At 52.6% G+C, this 21,125-nt stretch overlaps 1 protein-coding gene and 1 long non-coding RNA gene across 10 annotated transcripts; one reads left to right on the top strand and one right to left on the bottom strand.

Annotated features, from left to right (window-relative positions):
- Positions 1-687: 687 nt before the first annotated feature.
- Positions 688-5,503, bottom strand: LOC308419752. Its single transcript, XR_013975002.1, has 5 exons — positions 5,365-5,503; positions 5,173-5,263; positions 3,392-3,711; positions 2,649-2,834; positions 688-2,090 (listed from the first exon to the last, which is right to left on the bottom strand). It is a non-coding gene; the product is annotated as an uncharacterized lncRNA (long non-coding RNA).
- Positions 5,504-7,403: 1,900 nt separating this feature from the next.
- Positions 7,404-18,533, top strand: ADAMTSL4 (ADAMTS like 4). 9 transcript variants are annotated; one of them, XM_080915943.1, is made up of 18 exons: positions 7,404-7,525; positions 9,655-9,868; positions 10,265-10,322; positions 10,591-10,928; positions 11,073-11,673; positions 11,884-11,986; positions 12,707-12,843; positions 13,238-13,442; positions 13,612-13,784; positions 13,928-14,039; positions 14,140-14,325; positions 14,460-14,589; positions 14,854-15,058; positions 15,227-15,403; positions 16,707-16,904; positions 16,997-17,176; positions 17,429-17,573; positions 17,707-18,533. In XM_080915943.1, exons 2-18 carry the CDS (start codon positions 9,837-9,839, stop codon positions 17,841-17,843), a joined length of 3,117 nt encoding a protein of 1,038 aa, XP_080772069.1. In that variant the 5' UTR covers positions 7,404-7,525; positions 9,655-9,836; the 3' UTR covers positions 17,844-18,533. The 9 variants fall into 9 exon arrangements, 7 of the variants coding, with proteins under 7 accessions (XP_080772069.1, XP_080772075.1, XP_080772071.1 ...); XM_080915945.1 differs by having other exon boundaries at positions 7,405-7,525; positions 9,771-9,868; XM_080915947.1 differs by lacking the exon at positions 7,404-7,525 and adding an exon at positions 7,539-7,808 and having other exon boundaries at positions 9,771-9,868.
- Positions 18,534-21,125: the final 2,592 nt, after the last annotated feature.

Here is a 21,125-nt window from a genome sequence, read left to right as displayed (position 1 = left end):
CTGGAAAGGGGACAGAGTCCCAAGGGAAAGACTTGGTGATAAGCTAGAGGCCTAGAGAACCGTGACAAGGTCCAACAGCTGCGGAGGATAAGCAAGTAAGATCTGAGCACTGGAGCAGACGTGGTCTCTTTGGGGTCTGCTCTTTGCCCACTGGCGTGGTTTGAGGCTGGTGGTTAGAGGTCAGACAAGTTACCTCCTGTCTCAGCTTGTTTCCCTCACAGAAGGCTGGGTCTCTCCTACTTCTGACTTAAGGCCCTTGGTATGTATGAAATTCTTGCCTCTCCTGTGGCTGCCAGGCCCACCTCTGACCACAGCTGATTGTTTGTGCCCTTCTTTCTGCCCTTCAGTGTTTGCTGTTCTTAAGTCTTCAGGTCAATTTGTCAAGATTAATTGGACACTGAGCTGGCTCTCTCTGGAAACACAAGGGAACGCCTAAGCGGCAGAACAAGACTCAGATGGGGAAGATCCCATGATAAGGCTGACCTGTGGCCAGAGGTCCAACCCAGCACAGCCCACGAAGAAAAGATGCCTTGTGTAGAGGCTCCAGGGATGGAAATAATTTGTTCTGCTTGATCTTTCACCCCCTCCCCATCTCCTTGCTTTTCTCCCTAACTCTTAAAGAGGCACCCCCTCCAGGGACTGACAGAGCCCTTGTCACCACCAGAGCTGACCTCCATGCATGGAACATTCTTGGTTTAATTTTTTGGATGAGTTGAGAGGTCTGCTTATCACAGGAATCGTCCTATTCTCTTAAGAGACTTTGAGGAGGAAGGTGAGTTTATATAACCTTACTCCAGACGAAATGCATCATTTCCCGCCCTTATTCCAGCATCTGCTATTGATCTGGGAATTGGTCACAGTTCAGCTGTGGCTGTAGTTAACTGCAGTTCCAGACTGAAGAACGAAACAGTAGGTCTCTCTGTATTCTCACCACGCTTGAGGCCACAGCCTGATTCCTCACCTCTACGCAGTGCCCACCCCTCCTTCCATGACCTCATCTCTCTCTCAGAGCATCTGTCCTCAAAAGCCATTTAAACTCCTCAGCCCAGGACGCCCTCAGATTCCAGCCCAGGAAACCTGCTAAGTTTAGAAGCCCTGGTGTCCAGTTGGTTGAGGTCCTAACTCCATGCCCCTAATCTTGGCACTCAGGAGGCAGAGGTAGGAGGAGTTTAAGGTCAGGCTAGGTTCTACAGTGATCCCTTGTACAGAAAAGAACAACAACAAAATACCCTTGTACAGAAGCTTAATCAGATAATTACTGATTATCCTGGTCACGCAGCCCGAACGTATATAAATATGCCGTCGGCAGTGAAGGCACCCGCAGCCAAGCACCACAGGTGTCAAGACAGGCAACTTTAAATGGCACATCAGCTAAAAATAGTCTTTTTCTTATAGCATCATTAACAATAACATTGTGCTATTTTTGTAGGTGACTACAGCTTTCACACACATGCTTTCTCTTTTAGTTTTTATGACAATCTATGAATAGACACACTGGATTCTGTTAATAGTACAGACTTCACAGAGGGGAAAGCCGAAGCGTAAAGTCCTGAAGATCACAGGCCTCACAGAAGCAAAGCTCTGTCTCATGCATTGTCCCCTTGTCTCTAGGCCCAGTAACCACTCAGCAACAGCAACAGTCTTGAGTACCACAGTGGACTTCCCAGCCAAACGACCATAACATGTGTGGCTACTTTGTTCATTAAGAGCCTAGGGATAGGGTTCTGTGGTGGCTTGTGTCAGAGGAGAGAGTCCTAGCTACTTATTCCTAGTTATACCATTTGATCAAATATGTAAAATGGGGGAGGGAGAGATGGTCCAAACGTTGAGAACACTTGTTCCTCCTGCAAAGGACCTGGGCTCAGCTCCCAACATCTACATGTGGTGGCCAACTCCAGTTCCAGGGGATTCCTAGTCTGAACTCCATGGGCACCAGGTATGTAGCCATACAGGCAAAACATTCATACATACAATACATTTTCAAAATTCTGTAAAATGGTTATGTCAAGACAACACAAAAGACATCTTCCCAATCAGCTGAGAACATTCTAGAAGCCTAATCCAGAAGCTCTAGGTAGTGACCTTGTTTCCTAAGGAAAAAAAGAAAAAAAAAGTAGGGAGATTTAGAAGCATTCAAACACACTTAACATAATTACCATAGTACTGATGATTGTGTAATCCTAATGCCTGCCAAGGTCATGTGTGGTCGGTCCATCCAACCCCCTAAGTATGTACTTCCTGTTCTGAGAACTGTGTCAGCAAGCAAACACACTCAGCACGGGGGCATCTGGGCCTGGCTGGAAGATACTAGTAGATGAAAATGTGAAGATAAAATCAGGAAGGACTCTGGCTTTGGAGCTTTTGACTAAGTTTGGACTTTACAGAGCAGCTGAGAGTCAAGGATGCCCATATACACCTCGGTCCATCCTACCCAATATTTCATGTCCTGTCTCTTCATTGTCCCAATACCCAAGAACCAGCTCACCCACGACAGCACGAGACAACAGCCAGAAAGTGCTGGAATGTGGCCAGAGTTGTTTAGGAAGCACTTATCACTTCTTGCTTATGGGCTCATCCCACACCACAAAATACCTACTGTGTGCCAGGTATGGTGGGTAGACCCAGGGTACACATGGGAGAGGGGATACCTTCTGCCATCTGGGAAGAGAACAACAGGAAGAGGTGGTTCCCTCTGCAACGGTGCGGAATGAGCTGAGTCAAGCCAAAGCTTAAAGGTCAAAAGGGCATCATCGATGAGTGTGACAACATGACAGGACCAGGAAGCCAGGGCTAGCGACCAAGCAGGTGTGTCACAGTTGTGAATGGGACATCGCCTGTGGAAGAACAGAGATGAACAAGCCATGACTCTGAGAGGGGAGAAGACAAAGGACAGACATTCAGGAAATGGTTGCCATGGCCACACAAACACAGAGAAGTTAGTTGCAGATTCCTCCCGGGGTTCTAACCGTGTATACTGGTACTGGCATCCAGACTTCCCTGAGAAAGGATAACATCTTAGGAGATAATTCGCTTAGATGTGGTGTTTAATGCAACACCCAACCAGACTTAAACTCACTATGTCACTTGGGCAGGTTCGAACTCTCAATCCTCCTGCCTCAGTCAGTGCTAGGGTTACAGTTACTCTATGCAAGAAGGAACTGACTGAGAGAATTATTGGAACTTCTCAAAAGGTTTGCTTGTACACAAGATATATAGACAACAATGCTGACAGGTGTCCCACACCTGTCACTGGGGACGTGGAGGCAAAAGAACCTTTGGGGTTTAGGGTCATTCTTGTCTACATAGCAAATTTGAGGCCTCGGACAAACATACACACAGATAACAGGGCCTGCCTAGAAAATTGAAGAGCAGGGCTTAGGAGATGACTCACCCATTAAGGCTCTTGCAGAGCACCCAGGTCTAACTCCCAGCAGCCACGTGGAAGGTCTCTGTCACCTCCTTTGGCTTCCACAGATACCAGGGATGCACGTAGAGCCTAGACACACATGCAGACAAAACACCCACCCACATAAAGTAAAGGAACTCTTAAATAAGGAAAAGAAAGGCGAGAAGGAGAGGGCCAGGAACAAACTGGTCTCCTTCTTAAGTAATTCTGGGTGTTCCCAAAACCTGAGCTCAAGGGTTGAGTTCATCAGTTACAGGCAGGATAGGCCATCACACTCCGCTTTAGGACCGTTTCTGTTTGCATATCTATAAAGAGAGTAGCAGTCAGTCATCACTACACAGAGCTACAAGACATGTACAGAACCCTCACAATGGTCCCAGCAGAGCAAATACATGTCTATTGCTAAATTACTATTGATTTGGTTCTGGATGCCAACCCCAGGGCTTTGATGGGTACGGGCTAAACCCTGTCACTCAGCTTGGCCACTGAGTTAATTCCAGAGGGCATGTTATTGTTATATTAAGATATTTTAAAATCTTTATGTATGAATGTTTGCCTATATGTATGTAAGTTCACCATATGTGTGCCTGGTGCTCATGTCCACAGAGGTCAGAAGAGGGTGTTGGATCTCTTAGAACTGACTGGAGTCACAGGCCATTATAACCCACCACAGGGGACTGAGTCTGGGTCCTCAGCAAGAGTAGACAGTGCTCTTAACTGCTGAGCCTTCTCTGAAACTCCTCATTGAACCTGTATGCTCCCGAGGGTTTGTTGTTGCTTGTTTGGTTTGGTTTGGCTTTTTGTTTTTTTCTTTGAGACAGAATTTCACTGTTTGGTTTACTGACTTAGAGCTCACTATGTAGACCAGGCTGGCCTCAAACTCAGAGATCTGCCTACAACTGCCCTCCTGAGTGCTGGGATTAAAGTCGAGTGCCACCTCTGAATGGCCCTCGGGTTGTTTGTTTGTGTATTTTCTTTTTTAAAAAAGAATTTATTTATTTTATTTATATGAGCACACCATAGCTGTTTTCAGACACACCAGAAGAGGGCATCAGATCCCATTACAGATGGTTGTGAGCCACCATGTGGTTGCTGGGAATGGAACTCAGGATCTATGGAAGAGCAGTCAGTGCTCTAAAAAGTGAGCCATCTCTCCTGCCCTTGTATTTTCTTTTTAATTATGAGTATATATGTGGGTCTGTGTTTGAATGTGGGTTTGTTCACATGTGAGTACAAATCCTCACAGAATTCAGAAGAGGATGTTGGATTTCTTAAAGTTACACAGCAGATTGTAAGGTGCTTACTGTGGGTGCTGGTGATTGAACACAAGTCCTCTACAAGAGCACTATATACTCTTAACCACTGAGCCATCTCTCCAGCCCAGGTTCTTTCTTCCTTCTTTCCTTTCTTCCTTTATAATTTTTCTTCAAGATAGAGTTTCTTTGTGTAGACTGGGTGTCTTGGAACTCCATCTGTAGATCAGGCTAACCTTTAACTCAGAGATCTTCCAGCTTCTGCCTCTATCTATAGCCGAATTTTGAATGGCTTGATCTTATATAAGTAGCCATGCTGTGACTTCATGACTGTGACAGTTACTGTTACTCTCACATACAGGAGATAGCAGCTCCCAGAGCCTCTTACCTCAGGCTCCCAAACACTGGGATAGCAGGCAGTAGGCCCAGGTTTTATATAACCCTTCTATAAAAACAAACAAACAAAAGAAAACCTTTTTACGTTTGAGACAGGATCCACAAATTTAAACTTACCCTTCCCAAGTTGCTGAGTCATCAGAAAGCTCCGCGGACCACCAAGTCCAGGGAGCCGACAGCTGCGTAGCTCTTTGGTACACAGCCGTTTCTTAATGGAAAGGAGTATTTGTGACCTTCAGTTCTCAGCAGCTACAAATGTCAAAGGCAGCCCTTCCCGCCTCCAGAACCCCCCCACCCCCGCCTTCCCACCTTCACGTGGTCGAGCCTGCCTGTGCTTCCCTGGGTATCCTCAGGTAAGGGGCTGCTGATAATCAGGGTCAGTGATGAAAGCTTACAAACCTCTTCCCACCCCCACCAGGCAGGCTGCCTTTGATCATCTGCCCTTATGCCCTGAGCAAAGGGGCTTTCCCTGAGAAAACAGCTCTATAAATACACCAGTAGCTTGGGACCGAGTGTCCACAGCAGTCCTTAGAGAAGCCACACCCCCAGAGAGGGGCATTAACCCATTGCTTTCCCAGGCTCTTCAGGAACACACCCAGTGGAGGTGAGCATTTTAAATTTCAAATAAAGTGAACATTCTGGATTATTCCAATACTGTAATCCCAGAGTCAGGCTTTGGGATTTGGGCTTAGCCTGGGCTACATAGCAAGTGTCCTGTCAAGCTGCCTTACAGTCACAGGACCTTGTCTAAGTAACAAACACCTTTCTGCCTTGTTCAGTGCTGGGAACTGGGAACGGCACCCAGAGCATCCTGTATGCAAAGCTCTGCTTCAGCACTGAATCACACCCTCATGGTCTGCTTCCACAGTTACCACGGTATCACACCCCCATTATAAACACTCTCATGGTCTGCTTCCACAGTTACCACGGTATCACACCCCCATTATAAACACCCTCATGGTCTGCTTCCACAGTTACCACGGTAATTAACTCCGAAGTGGTCATTTCTCCCTGGCCCTCAGCACAAAGTGCAAGCACCTAGCCTCTGGTGTTTCATGGGTTACAGGACAATGTTGTCTAGAACTTCTTCTGTATTTGAGTGTTTTGACATTGGTGGTGAGCCTGCCCTTCAGTGACTGAGCCATCTCTCAATCCTTGCTCCGGTATTTCATTGCTGAAACTGAGGTGATCTCAGCTTGCCCTAGAACTTTTCTTTTTTTTAAAGCATGTTTATCTTTTATTTATTTATTTTATGTGAGTACATTGTAGCTCTCTTCAGACACACTGGAAGAGGGTGTTGGATTCCATTACAGATGGTTGTGAGCCACCATGTAGTTGCTGGGAATTGAACTCAGGACCTTAGGAAGAGCAGTCAGTGCTCTTAACCGCTGAGCCATCTCTCCAGCCCCGCCAGGCTGGTCTTGGACTTGCAGTGGTCCTTCTCTCCTGCCTCAGCCTCCCAAGTGCTAAAATTATAAACATGCACCACCATGCCCTAGATGTTGTCCTCTCCCCTCCCCCAGCCTTGGGTGAAATTCACCAGGCTAGCATCGAACAAAGAGTTACTAGGTTGGACAAGCGTAGCACAGGCAGACCTTTAATCCCAACACTGAAGAAAGCAATGGCAGGTGAGTTGAAGGCCAGCCTGGTCTACACAGTTCAAGCCAGGGCTACTGAGACCCCCGTCTCAAAGAAAAACAAATAATTCACAAAAAGACATATAAATAGAATGTGAATAGAATTAAACGCATTAAAATTGAAAGCCGTTTTCATCCCTTCTCCACCCCTCCTCAGTCATTCTTCCACATGGAGATGGATAAACATTTCTAAGCCTAATACACACATCAGATTCTCCCATTCTTCAGACGACACTGCCGCACTGAAGTTGAAGTGGTCATGAAAGACCACAGAGCTGGCAAGTGCTCAAGCTGAAATTCAAATCCAAATTTGTCTGACTCATAATTCAGCGTGCATTCCTTCCGCTAAGCTCCAGGGTGTAAAATTTTATGGATGAAGAAACCGAGGCTCACAGACGTCCTGGGCCATCAGAGCCACATGGTTCACTGCCCAGTATGGGAAAAGCGGAGGCGATGGCATTGGCTGCGTGGAGGAGAGGGCCTTGGCTTGGACAGATCTGAGCTTGCGCAGGGCCACAGGGGTCCAGTTTGCAAATCCCCTTGCCCCGGGTCCGCAGCTAGCCTAGGTTCTTTGAGGACAGGCTCCACCCAAAGGCCACCCTGCCAGAGTCGGTGGGGTCACAGGCCCCGGGGTGGGTGCGGGAACGGTGCCCGCAGCGTAGCTACATGATCTTTAGCTGTCCCGGGCGCACAGGGTGGGTGGTTGAGGCCGGCGCGTGGCAGGCGGGGCACGGGTGGCGTGGGGCGGAGCCTGCCGCGGGAGGCGCTGTCCCGGGGCTCCGGGCCGCGGTGGCCGCCACCGGAGGCAGCTGGAGAGAGCGGGCGCAGAGAAGGTAGAGCCTCCCCGACCCCCGCCTGGGCTCTGACTGTCTCTGAACAGCGGACCCTGAGGCGAATTCCTGGGGAGGGGGTCTGGTCCTTGGGACTCCGGGTCTCATCACCCGGGCCAGGGCTTGCGCCAAGATTCCTATTAAGTCACATAGTGAAGTTGGAAAACATACCCGGGACCTCCCTGCACGCTGGCGCAGCATGCTCTTCCCTGAGGGGCTTCAGGAAGATGCGCTCGAACGCCTGCACTCTGGGAACACAGGGATAGGGTGTCCGGGAGGGATGCGGGTGAGTGTTCTTTGCACAGCTCAGCCGGTTGTGAGGGGATGCGGGGAAAGACACCTGTTGGGATCTTTTTTGCGGGGATAGGGGGATCCCGTGAAAACCCAGGCATTCTGACAGGACAGGACAGCATCTCTCCTCTGTTAGCCCAGCCCTTACTAACTCCTTCCTCCGCCCTTCACCCCCCCCCCACCTCGCATTGGCTCATTTGCCTGAGGTGAGCCTAGGGTGAAAGGGTTAGCTCCCTGCAGGTCACTTTCCTTGGTGTCACTGGCCCAGAAGCGAGTGTGACCAGGAGCAACATAGGTTTGTGCTCAGCCAGGGTCCACCCTGACTTCAGGGTGCCCACCTCCAACCTCCGTCTCCCTTACCCTGGGCATGAAAACAGGACAAGCATACATGTGTGCAGGGAGGGGGTGTCGGCTCTTGCCCCCCTATGCAGGGGAGGGTGGGGTGGACTTTTCCAGAGAGGAAGCCAGGCCTGGCCCTGGCCCCAGGAGCTCTCGTCACCCCCCACCCCTTCACTTCTCCAGAGAGCTGCCAAAACCAGCTCAGGACAGGATTATGTGTACTGGGTAGACCACGGAGAGGCAGCAGGGACAGACCTGGGGGAGCAGAGAAAAGCAGAGGGAGGCGGAGAAGGGACCAGCATCGAAGAAGAGACAGGTTGTGTCCATCACCTTTATTCTTCCTTCCAGCCTCGTGGGGCAGGCAGAGGGCTGATGGGTGGGTTGAACATCAGGAAAATCAGGGACTCCGTGGCTGGTCCAGCTAGGGGAAGGAGAGGGGTGCATGTTACCTCCTCCACAGCCCCAAGAACTCAGCTCAACCACTTTGATCCCCTCCTCAAATTCCCAAGTCCTGGGGTCCCAGGGAGGGGGAGCAGGACCTAGCTTTGCTCCTCTCTGTCCTTTCCCTGCCCTGAGCTGGCCTACTTTGGCCAGCGATCCTTGGATTCTCATGGTGCCATTCAGATCCAGCAGAAACTGTTTTTCCTGGAAAGCAGAAATCAGATGGAGTGAGGGGTGAGGGTAGGCGGGGCCTCGGAGAGAAGGAAAGGGCTGGGGTTAGGGAGAGACAAGGTTTGAGGACAGGTATGGAAGACCCCTGATACCCATTGTTTATGGCTAGACTTAAGGGGTAGACTTTCCCAGGTCCACCCAAAGGAGAACCTGAGAAGCTGCTATGATGGTGGCCCAGCCATTTTGGCTGAGCACTGTAAGAAAAGGATGAAAAGCAGAAGACTAGTTGCGTACTGGTTGTACCCTGAGCCAATGCCTTGTGGATGCTGGCCCCCACTGGGAACATAAGTCACTGCCTCTTCTCAAGAGATGAAGCCATTTAGCCCACTTAGTTTATCCCTTGGACAAAAAAATATGCCTGGGGCAGCCCGTATGAGACTGTTTCTCCTTAAGGAGCTTAGTTAAAGGGGAAGAAAAGGCTGGGAGGAGAGTAAGGAACAAATGCTCTTGGGTTTTGCTAGGGGGAGGAGGTTTTCCGTCTTTTTTTTTTTTTTTTTGAGATAAAGGTCCTATGTCACCCAGGCTGGCCTTGAACTGCTGATCCTCCTACTCCCCCACCCCGAGTATGGGATTAAGGCTGTGCCCCTACTCCTGGCTGGCCCCTCATGGGTGCCTGGCATAGCCTGCCTCCTCTAGGTCCTGGAGCTCTAGGAGAAAGAACCTCTGGGCCCAAGCTGCCTACGCACAGCCCCTCCTCTGGCTTCGAGAGGAGCTAAGTCCATCTTGGGCCATAGGGAGGAGACTAAACTGAACTGAGAGGCTGAGGTCAGACCCCCACCCTCGCCTCAGCAGATGACAAAGACAGTGTTCCTTCTTGCTCCCACCCTTAGGTCCTAAAGGGGTGGACCACTCTTCCCCCACCCTTCAGGCTGTGGGTGTTGTGCTGAGACAGCCCTTCAGTCCCCCAGATATCTGGAGGGGTGAAACTATGCCCCTCCCTCCTCAGAGCACCCTCCGTGCCCAGATGCCAGAATAGCTACCCTGTCCCCTGCTCCCCAGCCCAGGGGCAGTCATGGGAAGAGCAATGGAGACTTGGTTGGGCAGGTAAGGAAGGGGTAGCAGTGGAGAAAACAGTCGTTAGGGCAGGGAAGGGGCTGAGGGAGTGGTGGGCACACCTGTAATCCAAGCAGAGGCAGGTGGGTACCTGTGAGTTTGAGGCCAGAACATTCAGAACTGTTACACAGAGAAACACTGTCTCAACACACACACACACACACACACACACACACACACACACACACACACACACACACACGAGCGCGGCAGGGGGGAGTTCGGATCGAGCCTTTGCAGGGAAGGGATTGTTGGAAGGGGTCTGGCAAGTGAAAAGGGACTTCAGTTTCCTGAGAAGCTGGCAACCAGGATGTGGAGAGCCTGGGTGGGGGCAGACAGTGTTGTAAGAGCTCTGGCTCCCTCTGATGCCCCCTCCTCCGTGTGCAGGCTCTGGCTGTGTGTAATGCTGTTCCTGCCTCTTCTTCAGCTCTGCCAGAATCAGGAGGTGAGCCCGGGACAAGTGAACTACTGCTACCTGCCCAGGGTCCCTCCACTGTGCCCTGGCCTCCCCTATAGGGTGGTTTCACATTCCCACTGGGAGACCTCAGCCTATTGTATGAGGTTTGGCCCACCCAGTCTCCCGGCTGCCTCTCTCTCTTTTAGTCAAATAACACAAAAAAGGCTGGGGTTTGGCCTGACCTGTAAATGTGACCTTGGACAACTAATAACCTTTGAACCTTGAGCCACTAATTCTGACCTTTTCCCCTCTGTAGCTGTTGGGACCTACTCTTCAGACACCATCAGAGGAAGGCCAGGTCCCTGAGGGCCTCTGGGGACCTTGGGGCCGATGGGCCTCCTGCTCCCAGCCCTGTGGGGTGGGGGTGCAGCGCAGGAGCCGAACATGTGAACTGCACCCAGCCCTTTCCCTCCCTCCCCGACCCCCAAGACATCCAGAAGCCCTCCGGCCCCGAGGCCAGGGCTCCAGACCCCAGACTCCACGGGATCCCCAGTCCCTGTATAAGCCACAGTCTCGAGGAAGGAGTGGCCCTCTTCGAGGTCCTGCTTCTCAAGTGGGGAGAGAGGAGACCCAGGAGCCTCAAGGGGCCCAGAGGTGAGGCTCTGAGGGCAGAACAGAATGGGGGGGGGGTGGGTAATGGAAAGGGACAAGGGGATTCGGCGCTGCAGGCCAATCTTTCAGGAAGCAGTCTGGGCAGACAGGAGACTAAGAGATTACTAAATCTACACATCCTTCTAGGTTCCGGGTTCGAGACCCTATCAAGCCAGGAATGTTCGGTTATGGGAGAGTGCCCTTTGCCTTGCCCCTGCACCGGAGCCGCAGGCATCCTCACAAACCTGGACAACCCAAGAACTCTTCTACAGGGGAAGAGACGCTTCCATCCCAGCCTCCAAGCACAGAACCAGCTTCTGAAAAGCACAGCCCCCACAGGCAATCTCCTGAACTGCGCACCCAGCCCCGGTCTGGAACTGCTCAGACGGAAGCGGAAGCGCATCCCAGAACCACTTCTGCTCCTTCTGACACGGGGATCCCTGCACCCACCTCCTCCTTTGGAGACAGTAGGTCTTTCCAGGGATCCCCTGGGCCACGAATGCCAACTTCCCAGGGAAGTTGGAGCAGTCCCCAGGGAGCAGAGCGCCGCCCACCTCCTTTCTCTCCTGTCACCCGGAGCCAGCAGAGCAGGAGGCACAGGAGACCTCCAGGGAGTTCTCACAGGTCCCCAGATGGCTGGCTGCCTCTGACCAGGGACTCCAGCCCGCTCTGGAGCCTCTTTGCTCCCAGTATCCCCGTTCCAGAATGTTCTGGGGAAAGTGAACAGATGAGAGCCTGCAGCCAAGAGGTGAGTTGTTGTCCAGGTTTTGCGGCCTAGGCTTTCACCGTCCCCTGACCTGAGTCCTCATCTTGACAGACTAGTACCCCGAGGGTGGTGACTCTGACTTTAGGGTGGGCGCCTTGGAGCTGATCAACCAGTTCCCAACCCGGAGGCTGGCCATGGCCCACACCCCAGGTTTCGTCTGCAGCTCTGACTCCTGTATGTCTGCCTCCTCAGCCTTGCCCCCCTGAGCAGCCAGACCCCAGGGCCCTGCAGTGCGCCGCCTTTGACTCCCAGGAATTCATGGGCCAGCTGTACCAGTGGGAGCCCTTCACTGAAGGTGCAGTTTCTAGTCCCCCTGGCAGGGCCACCTCAGGTTTGGGTGGCCCCTCTCCCTCCTCGTGGAAGTGATGGGTGGATGGTCAGGGCAGGAGGCAGGCTGGGAGAGGGAACTGCCTAGAGATGCTCCTTTGGCTGTGATCTGGCCCAGGGTGTGAATGTGACTCGTTCACTGGTTCCAGCAGGACACTTATCTTCCGTTGCTCCCAAGTTATTGTCCACTTGGACTTGTGGCTATGTCAACTCCACGCCAAGACAAACCTTCATGAGCTCCGAACTCATGATCATAGGTGTCAGGATGGCTCAGTGGGTAGAGGAGCTTTCCTCAAACCTGATGACCTGAGTTTGGTCTCCAGAACCCATCGTAGAAGGAGAGAATCCGCTCCTGCAAGATGACCTCTCTCTTCTCCCACCTGAGCACCCCAATCCCATACACACCTAAAACCAAACAACAAAAATCTTTTCTTGATGGTCAGGTGCAACACTTCCCCTTTTTTGGGAGAATGAAATGGGAAAGTCAGTCAAATTCATAAACTTGAGACCACATAGCATAGCAAAGACGTAAGTCATAAAAACCCTCAGCGTGGGAAACTGCCCCTCCCTCCTCAGCAGCTTCAGGAGGCCCCTCGTGCACTAAAAGGTGAAATGGCTGTCACAGCTTGGCTCTAGAGTGCTTCTTCCTACAGGGACTCCCGCTAACTAATCTATGTCTTGCCTTTAGTTCAAGGCTCCCAGCGCTGTGAGCTGAACTGTCGCCCCCGCGGCTTCAGATTCTACGTCCGTCACACTGAAAAGGTGCAGGATGGGACCCTGTGTCAACCTGGATCCCTAGACATTTGTGTGGCTGGACGCTGCCTGGTGAGGGAGGGCAGGGTGTGGTGAGGGAGGGCAGGGTGTTGGTTTGTACTTATGCACCTACACACACACACACACACACACACACACACACACACACACAGAGTCTGTCTCTCTCTCTCGCCCCCCTCCTCCCTCCCTTACCTCTCTCTTTCCTTTAATTGTTACAAGAGTGAAAACACCTGACTGGGGTGGCCAAAGGGAAAGTTTCTGCTGTCAGTAAGGGTAGGCTGTAGGCAGGATCCTACCAGACTTGGCTAAAGCTACTCCAAAAGTGTTTGGCGGCTCACAGAATACTCTCACTGCAATCACAAAGCCAGAGCGGAGTGAACTGAGGGCCCTGAGTGCAGCAGGGCCAGGTGTGAGCTATGCCCCTGCCTCACCTCACTCTCCCCAGAGCCCCGGCTGTGATGGGATCCTTGGCTCTGGCAGGCGTCCAGATGGCTGTGGAGTCTGTGGGGGTGATGGCTCTACCTGTCGTCTGGTTTCGGGAAATCTGACGGACCGAGGGGGCCCCTTGGGCTATCAGAAGATCCTGTGGGTCCCTGCGGGAGCCTCCCGTCTTCACATTTCCCAGTTCCGACCCAGCTCCAATTACCTCGGTGAGAAACCCTCCTTTTTTTCTTTGACCTGCCTTCTACCCTCTCTTCAGCCAAGCAAAAGGCCAAACATGAAGAGGCTGGTGGCCTTCTCCTAAGCCCGGTGACAGCCTAGGTCCTTATTTCTGGGCACAAAGCTTTCAGAAGATAGCACCACATTTCTGTCTTTCAGCACTTCGAGGGCCCGGGGGCCGCTCCATTATCAACGGGAACTGGGCTGTGGATCCTCCAGGGTCCTATACGGCCATCGGGACTGTCTTCCAGTATAACCGTCCTCCTCGGGAGGAAGGCAAGGGGGAGAGCCTGTCAGCAGAAGGCCCCACCACCCAGCCTGTGGATGTCTATGTGAGCCTGGGATAGGAGCTGGAAGGCGCTCCGCTCCATATAGAGAGGGAGGACCCTTAGGGCGGAGCAGTGTGGATCAAAATGGGAGAAGCCTAGTGCATGCCTCTCGTTACCCCAAACCACTTGAGAACTTCCCTCCTCAGATGATCTTTCAAGAGGACAACCCAGGTGTTTTTTATCAGTATGTCATCTCTTCCCCTCCTGTAGTCCTAGAGGGTCCTTCCACAAGGCCTCCAGCTCTTCAACTTCAGCCTGGTAAAACTAGGATGCCCAGACCAGGAGGAGGAGGGTGAGGCAGGGGTGGAGCTCAGAGAAGCAGGGAGGCATCTGATCTGGCTCCTGGGCTTCCCTGCAGAGATGCTGAGGGGGGAGCCCTTACTCCCCTCAGCCCCCCGCCCGGTTCGGACACCAGGCACCCTCCAGCGTCAGGTACGGATTCCCCAAGTGCCTCCTCCGACTCGTGTCAGGACAGCCATGGGATCTTCGGCTGGATACTGGAAACAAGTGGGACACTCTGAGTGTTCAGCATCCTGTGGCAAAGGTGAGATTTCACGGCTCAGCCCAAATCCCTGTTCTCTATGTATTCATATAGATATTCTGGACCATGGGTCTGTATTGGACCATGCATCCGGAACTTCACTGGACCGGGGCTCTGAACCCTCTTATTCCTTTCAGGTGTTTGGCGCCCCATTTTCCTCTGTATTTCCCGTGAGTCAGGAGAAGAATTGGATGAACAGAGCTGTGCCGTGGGGGCCAGACCCCCAGCTTCCCCTGAACCCTGCCATGGACCACCATGCCCCCCATAGTGAGTAAGGCCCACGGGGAGGGTTAAGAGACTTAAAATACAGGGAGAGACTTGCTCCCTGCCCTCAGGTTCTTACAGTACCTGGATGCAGGGAGAGCTTAGATAGAAAGGTTCATGCCCCACAGATGGCAAGGAAACTCGGACAGCCTCGTTCCCAGCTACAAGTGCAGACTGCAGCTGTGAAACATGACTCCTCCCCTGTGCTGGTCCCAATCTGTGAACCCCACCCACCTCCACCCAGCTTTCCCTCTTCCTCTCCCACAGCTGGGAAGCTGGCGAGTGGACATCCTGCAGCCGGTCCTGTGGCCCCGGCACCCAGCATCGCCAGCTACTCTGCAGACAGGAATTCGGAGGCGGTGGCTCTTCAGTACCTCCAGAGCGCTGTGCACATCTCCCCCGGCCCAACATCACCCAGCCTTGTCAGCTGCACCTCTGTGGCCACTGGGAGGTTAGCTCCCCCTGGAGCCAGGTGAGGAGACCCCTTGACAGTTTCTAGTCTAGCCAGACTCCAAAGAATTTCCTTCAGAAACTTGCAGCCCAGAGCCCTGTGCTCAGCTCCCTCAGTCTGGAAAGCGAGGTTCCGTAGAAGCGAGTCTAGAAAAGGGCTTACACCCAGCCTCGGCTCTCTCTTCCCCAGTGCTCTGTGCGTTGCGGCCGCGGTCAGAGGCGCCGGCAAGTCCGCTGTGTCGGAAGTAACGGCATTGAAGTAAGCAAGCAGGAGTGTGCTTCGGGGCCCCCGCCACCCCCCAGCAGAGAGGCCTGTGACATGGGTCCTTGTACCACAGCCTGGTTCTACAGTGACTGGAGTTCCAAGGTGGGTCCTACGCCTCTGGCAAATCTGCCTTCCCTGGTGACTGCACCCCAGGCCACGCTGTCACAGCCTGTCCAACACAGCCTTGATAAGCTCTTTTGTTCCTGATCTAAGAACTCAGAGATAAGTGGGGTTTCAGGTCTTGTGAGCTGTAGTAGAAACTTTTTGTTCTGTTTTGTTTTGTTGAGACAGGGTTTCTTTGTGCAACCTGGCTGTCAGAGAGCTAGCTCTGTAGACCAGGCTGGTCTCAGACTCACAGAGATCCACCTCCCTCTGCTTCCCTAGTGCTGGGACTAAAGGTGTGCACCCCCGCCCCTTAACCCCTCAATCTATCTTTAGAAAAGCAAACACAGGCTGGGTATGGCAGTCGGGAGGGTCTGTGTGAGTTAGAGTTCTAGTCTAGCCAGGGCTACAAAAAGAGACCCTGCCTCAATAAACCAATACCAACAAGAATCCAACCAACCAACCAGACAAAAAAGGAAAAGAAAAAAAAAGGGTCTGGAGAGATAGTTCAGTGGTTATGGGCATCCCTCCTTCCCCAGAGGGCTTGGGTTCAGTGCTCAGAACCCGCATCAAGTGGTTCACAATCACTGCTGACTCCAGTTCCAGATCTGATACCTCTTCTGACCTCTGTAGGCACATCTAGCATATACAGACTCGCATGTGCGCGCACACACACACACACACACACACACACACACACACACACACACAAAACAACAAAGTTAAACACAGCAGGGGACTGGCTGGATGGCTCAGTAGTAGGTGAGTGAGGTCCCTGGATCCCGGGGTGGAAGGAGAGAACCGACCCTCATGCACCAGCACAAACACGTAGGCTGGACTCACCTTTAATCCCAGCACACACCTTTAATCCCACTCCTCGGAAGGCAGAAGCAGGAGGATCTCTGCGTCTGAGGCCAGCCTGGTCCACAAAGCCAGCAGCACCAGGATGACTAGAGCTACATAAAAAGACTGTCTTAAAAAATCATACATACAGTAACAATAGGTTTTAGACAAATAAATAAGGTGTGCCGTAGCTCCGCTGGCGGTGTATTTGTCTAGCATGTATGAGGTCCTACTTTTGCTCCCTAGTACTACATAAACCAGGTGTACGACACACACCTGTAACCCCAGCACCCAAGAAGTATCTCATCTTTATACCAAGTTCAAGAACAGACTGGAACCAGCTGTCTCTCTCCTCTCAGGCTGGTACCCCGGGGGTATTCCTGAACTCTGGGGATGGGGGCCTTCCCACCTCAGGTCCAGTAGCCCCCCTACACACAGACCACTCTCTCCTTCCCAACAGTGCTCAGCCGAATGCGGGACAGGAATCCAGAGACGCGCTGTGGTCTGCCTTAGGAGCGGGGAGACCCTTCAGGGAGACCCCGAAGCAGGACGCACTGAGAAGGGCTGCCCTCTCAGAAGCCGCCCTCCTGATATGCGCGCCTGCAGTTCAGGGCCCTGTGAGAAGACATGGCGCTGGTACACCGGGCCCTGGAGTGAGGTCGGCTGAGGGCCCCGAAATGGGGGACAAGAGGGAAACCGGTCCTAGTAAACCTCACGTTGTTAGCTGAAGAGTCTCCCCCTCCCTTACAGTGTTCCTCGGAGTGTGGGTCTGGCACACAGCACAGAGACATTATCTGTGTGTCCAAACTGGGGGCTGAGTTCAATGTGACTTCGCCCAGCAACTGTTCCCACCTACCCAGGCCCCCTGCCCTGCAGCCCTGTCAGGGGCAGGCCTGTGAGGACCGATGGTTCTCCACTCTCTGGAGTCCGGTAGGTGGTTCCCTTGCCTTGCTCTCCTTGGGCCTCTAGCAGAGAGGCCTGCACTCAGCCACGCCCCTCTCAGCCCAGGACAACCCAGTTGGGCTTTTGTGTTGTCCCACTTCCTATAGACTTGGTGGAGTAGGGGACCCTCTCCGTTTGGGATTTTATTAAGTCTCTGGAAAATTCCCCTCTTCCTTCAGAGAGGAAGGGGATGGCCCTGAGAACTTTAGACATCTGTTCTAATGGCTGTGGTCTCCCCAGTGTTCTCAATCCTGCCAGGGAGGCGTGCAGACTAGGGAAGTCCAGTGCCTGAGTAGCAACCAGACCCTCAGCTCCGGATGTCCCCCTCACCTGCGACCTTCCAGGAAGAGGCCCTGTAACAGCCAACCCTGCAACCAGCGACCAGGTAAGGAGCTTCCCACCCACCCCAGCAGAGAGGGTTTAGCTGAATATGGGCAGATGTGAGAAGGGCTGGTGGGAATGGGTACCACACTTCCACAGGATGTCAGCGCTGACATGTGCCATTAACCTGTCCTCAGATGACCAATGCAAGGACGGCTCTCCACACTGCCCCCTGGTGGTCCAAGCCCGGCTCTGCGTCTATCCCTACTACACTGCTACCTGCTGCCGATCTTGCGCCCACGTCCTGGAGCAGTCCCAGCTGGAGCCTGCTTGAGATGGCTCCCAGAGACCCCTCTCTCCATGGTTTGCTCGTGCCACCCACTGACTAGCCCTCTCTGTATCCTCTGGCTCTTCACCTGGTCTGAGTCTTGCCAGAGGGATCCTCAGGGTGGGAGAACAAGATGACTGTTGACCTACAGTGTGATAGCCTACGAAGTGTACCTGGCCGACCTGGTGGTTTGTCCCGTGTGTGTGTGTGTGTGTGTGTGTGTGTGTGTGTGTGTGTGTATGTTTGTGTATGTGTGTGTGTTTATCACTTCCTCAGAAGCAGCCTGACAAAGACTAGGAAGTGGGCAGTGCTTGTTTCCCTGCATGCTTTTCCGGGCCGGGGAGAAAGCAAGGTTACATTTCCACATAAGCTGAGCTAGTGTTTGTCCCCCAGGAATTACAGTTCTGTGCCCCAATCCTCATGTCTACATCGGGCCTCACATCTTCTAAGTGACCTTGTCGTTCCTCTCCCTGCCCTTTCTAGTCTCTGTTCCTACCTCCCTAATTAGCAGGGGGAGGGGTCAGCCTACCTTACCAGAGAAGGACCACACCTCTCTCCAGAGCAGGGACCAGTTGTGTCGAGGGTGAAAGTGAGAAATGCCAGCGTAAGACACCCTAGCCCCAGCCCCCACTTCACACTGAAAATGATGCCCACCCCAGAAGTAATTTATTTTTTATTAAAGTTGATTGTGACAAATAAGAAACATGTTTTCTTTATCTTCATGGGGACCCCGCCGTCTGAGAAGTGTGAAGTCAGAGTGTGGTATGGAAAGGGGGGAGCAGCGTTTAGAGATGGGAGGTCCTTGAGGGCTGTGGTGTGAGCTTCAGACCTGGAGCAGCCTGGCTCGAGGGCCTGAGATCCTGTCCCACCCCAGAGCTTCAGATGGTTGATTGGCCACTAGAGGCCGCTACTTTCCCCCGTTTAGGAACAGTAATGGGTGCTTGGATCCCAGCAGAGAGCTTGTGGTGGGCTTTTGGATAGGCTCTTCCTGCAGTCTCTAGGAATTCAGGAGGAATTTTTAGGCCAGGGCCAAGCTGGCTTGGGGGGCAGGGTCGGGAGCCGCTTCTCAGGTTCTCTTGCTCTGGCCTTGGCTTCTTTTTAACCCACTTCCCTGTTAGACCCTAGGCTTACTGCTTCCCGTGGGTGTGCGTGACTTTGCCCCCTCCCCTTGCTCAGCAGAAACCGAGGAACTTGGCTCGCCTGACTCTGACTGCAGGATGAGGGAGGAGGGGCCAAGGCAGGACCAGATGTCCTGCCAGAGACACATTCCTCAGAGATGTCTCACCAGGCCTCCTCCCTCCCCCACCTCTTCCCTCTCCCCGTGTTTCTTTCAAAGTAAATAACTTGCTAAAGGTGATAGAAAGGGCAGCCTTCTCCAGGGTTCTCTCCCCTGACCCCTACAGTCCTCAATTTCTTGCTTCAGATGCACCCACTGGAGGCAACCCCTTCCCGTCCATGCCTTTCCAAACAGGCTGAATTTGGCCATTAAAGAAAGCCTGCAAACAGGTTTACTCAGTGACTACTATTTTCTGAACATAGCTAGACTCCGTAGATACCAAGTTGCCCTAGAAATAGGTTTTTCTACTGTAGAACTTTTGTTACATTAGAATGGTACAAAGCCTTGGGACACAGCTGGATGTGGCCGAGCAGGAAGGGGAAGGAAAATTATTACATTTCAAACCTGGGACAAATGGCTGAGGTGCCTGCTTAATATATCAAAGTGTACAAGATGGCCAGGTTCTCCCAGCATCCCTCAGTCCCTACCAGCTACATGGGAATGGCTGGCACACCCTGTCTCCCCGCCCAGGGAACTAAGCTGCCCCTCCCTGTATAAGCAACCATTCTGACAACCTGCCCCTGTTGTACCTTCGGCCTCCAGGCTGCAGCACGTGGTTCTCCCTTCCCCCTCCTCCCCTCCCAAGGTCAGAACCGCCGAGGACTATCTGAAGTGGCTGCCGCTGGCTTTGCTCTCCTTTTGACCCATTGTAAATTTTCTCCTTCCTCATAGGTAGAAGCAGTCCTGTCCCTTCCTTTTTCTTTTTTTTTTTTTCCATTCAAAAATAAAGCCACAAGGTGAGCTCAGCACTTGGGACGCTGAGGCAGGAGGATCACAAGGCCAGCCTGGGCTATCCTGAGATCCTGTCTCAAAAACCACCACAGGGAAAAAATTGACAGGACAGGACTTCCGAAAGGAGGCTTCAAAAATGCCCCTGCCTCTGAGCATGGTCACATGTGCTTCTTTCTGGGTGACCCTGGAAGGGAAAACAACGATGTAGGGACCAGAGAAATGGGGCCCAGAGGTCAGTTTCCAGATACAGGCTGTGAACGCAGAGTCCCAGAGTAAGGGAGGGGTGGCTGCGCTCCCAGGCCCTCCCATCGGTTCCTGGAAACCGGGCTGGGGTGGAGGCCACAGCTCAGCTGACTTCCCCTCCCTTTTGAGGCCTCTTAGGGCTGTTGCTGGGCAGGTTTAGAGTTCAGTCTGGGCTGGAGAGCCAATCGCCGGTGGAGAATGCAGCCATAGCCCACTAGGTTTCCCCCAACATCGCTAACACACCTCCTTTCTTTCGCTGATAGCCTGAGCCTCTAGCCAGTTCTCTGAGGGATGGGGGTGGGTCGGTCCTCTTCTTCCTCACTGTAAAGAGTCTTTGCAGTCCTGAGGTCAACTGTGAGCAGTATGGGGTCAGAGCAGACGCTTCTGGGAAGGAAGGCCCCACTTAAAGCACCCCTTTCCCTGAGCTGCTAGAAGGGGCAGTGTGGCCTAACACCACTTTGCCGACCTCTGAAACTCTCTAGAGGGTCTGAGTAAGGAAGTTAGAACCCAAAGGGCAGATGGATGCGGTGAAGGCCCTGGTTTGGTGCAAGGGGGAATTTAAGTAAGAACTTAAGAGGAACTGGACCTTTGAGACTTGAGATGGGGGAGGGGGAGGTGCGCAGTGACGGGAGCAAAGCATGCACACAGAGAGCAAGCATGCAGAGGGAGAGATGAACTGTGTGAGTTTACTTAGCATGCATGAAGCGCTGGGTCCTGCATTGTTTTTCTTTTAAAGATTTATTTATTATATATAAGCACACTGTAGCGTCTTCAGACACACCCGAAGATGGCATCATATCTCGTTACAGATGGTTGTGAGCCACCATGTGGTTGCTGGGATTTGAACTCAGGATCTCTGGAAGAGCAGTCAGTGCTCTCAACTGCTAGCCATCTCTCTAACCCCCTGCATTGCTTTTTTTTTTTAAAGCTCGTGTGGCTAGGGATCCCCTACCCTTACTTCAACTTCCTAGGGTAAA

This window comes from Micromys minutus, assembly GCF_963924665.1.
Source record: "Micromys minutus genome assembly, chromosome: 4".
In the NCBI taxonomy this organism is placed as follows: Eukaryota; Metazoa; Chordata; class Mammalia; order Rodentia; family Muridae; genus Micromys; species Micromys minutus.
This window is presented reverse-complemented; position numbering and strand designations above follow the sequence as displayed.

Excerpts from the sequence above, each read along its gene's own strand:
- ADAMTSL4 (XM_080915943.1), top strand. The coding sequence starts at position 9,837 with ATGGGAAGAGCAATGGAGACTTGGTTGGGCAG. Across the intron at positions 13,443-13,611 it reads ACCCAGCTCCAATTACCTCG|CACTTCGAGGGCCCGGGGGC; the intron begins GTGAGAAACCCT and ends TCTGTCTTTCAG. Across the intron at positions 16,905-16,996 it reads ACACCGGGCCCTGGAGTGAG|TGTTCCTCGGAGTGTGGGTC; the intron begins GTCGGCTGAGGG and ends CCTCCCTTACAG.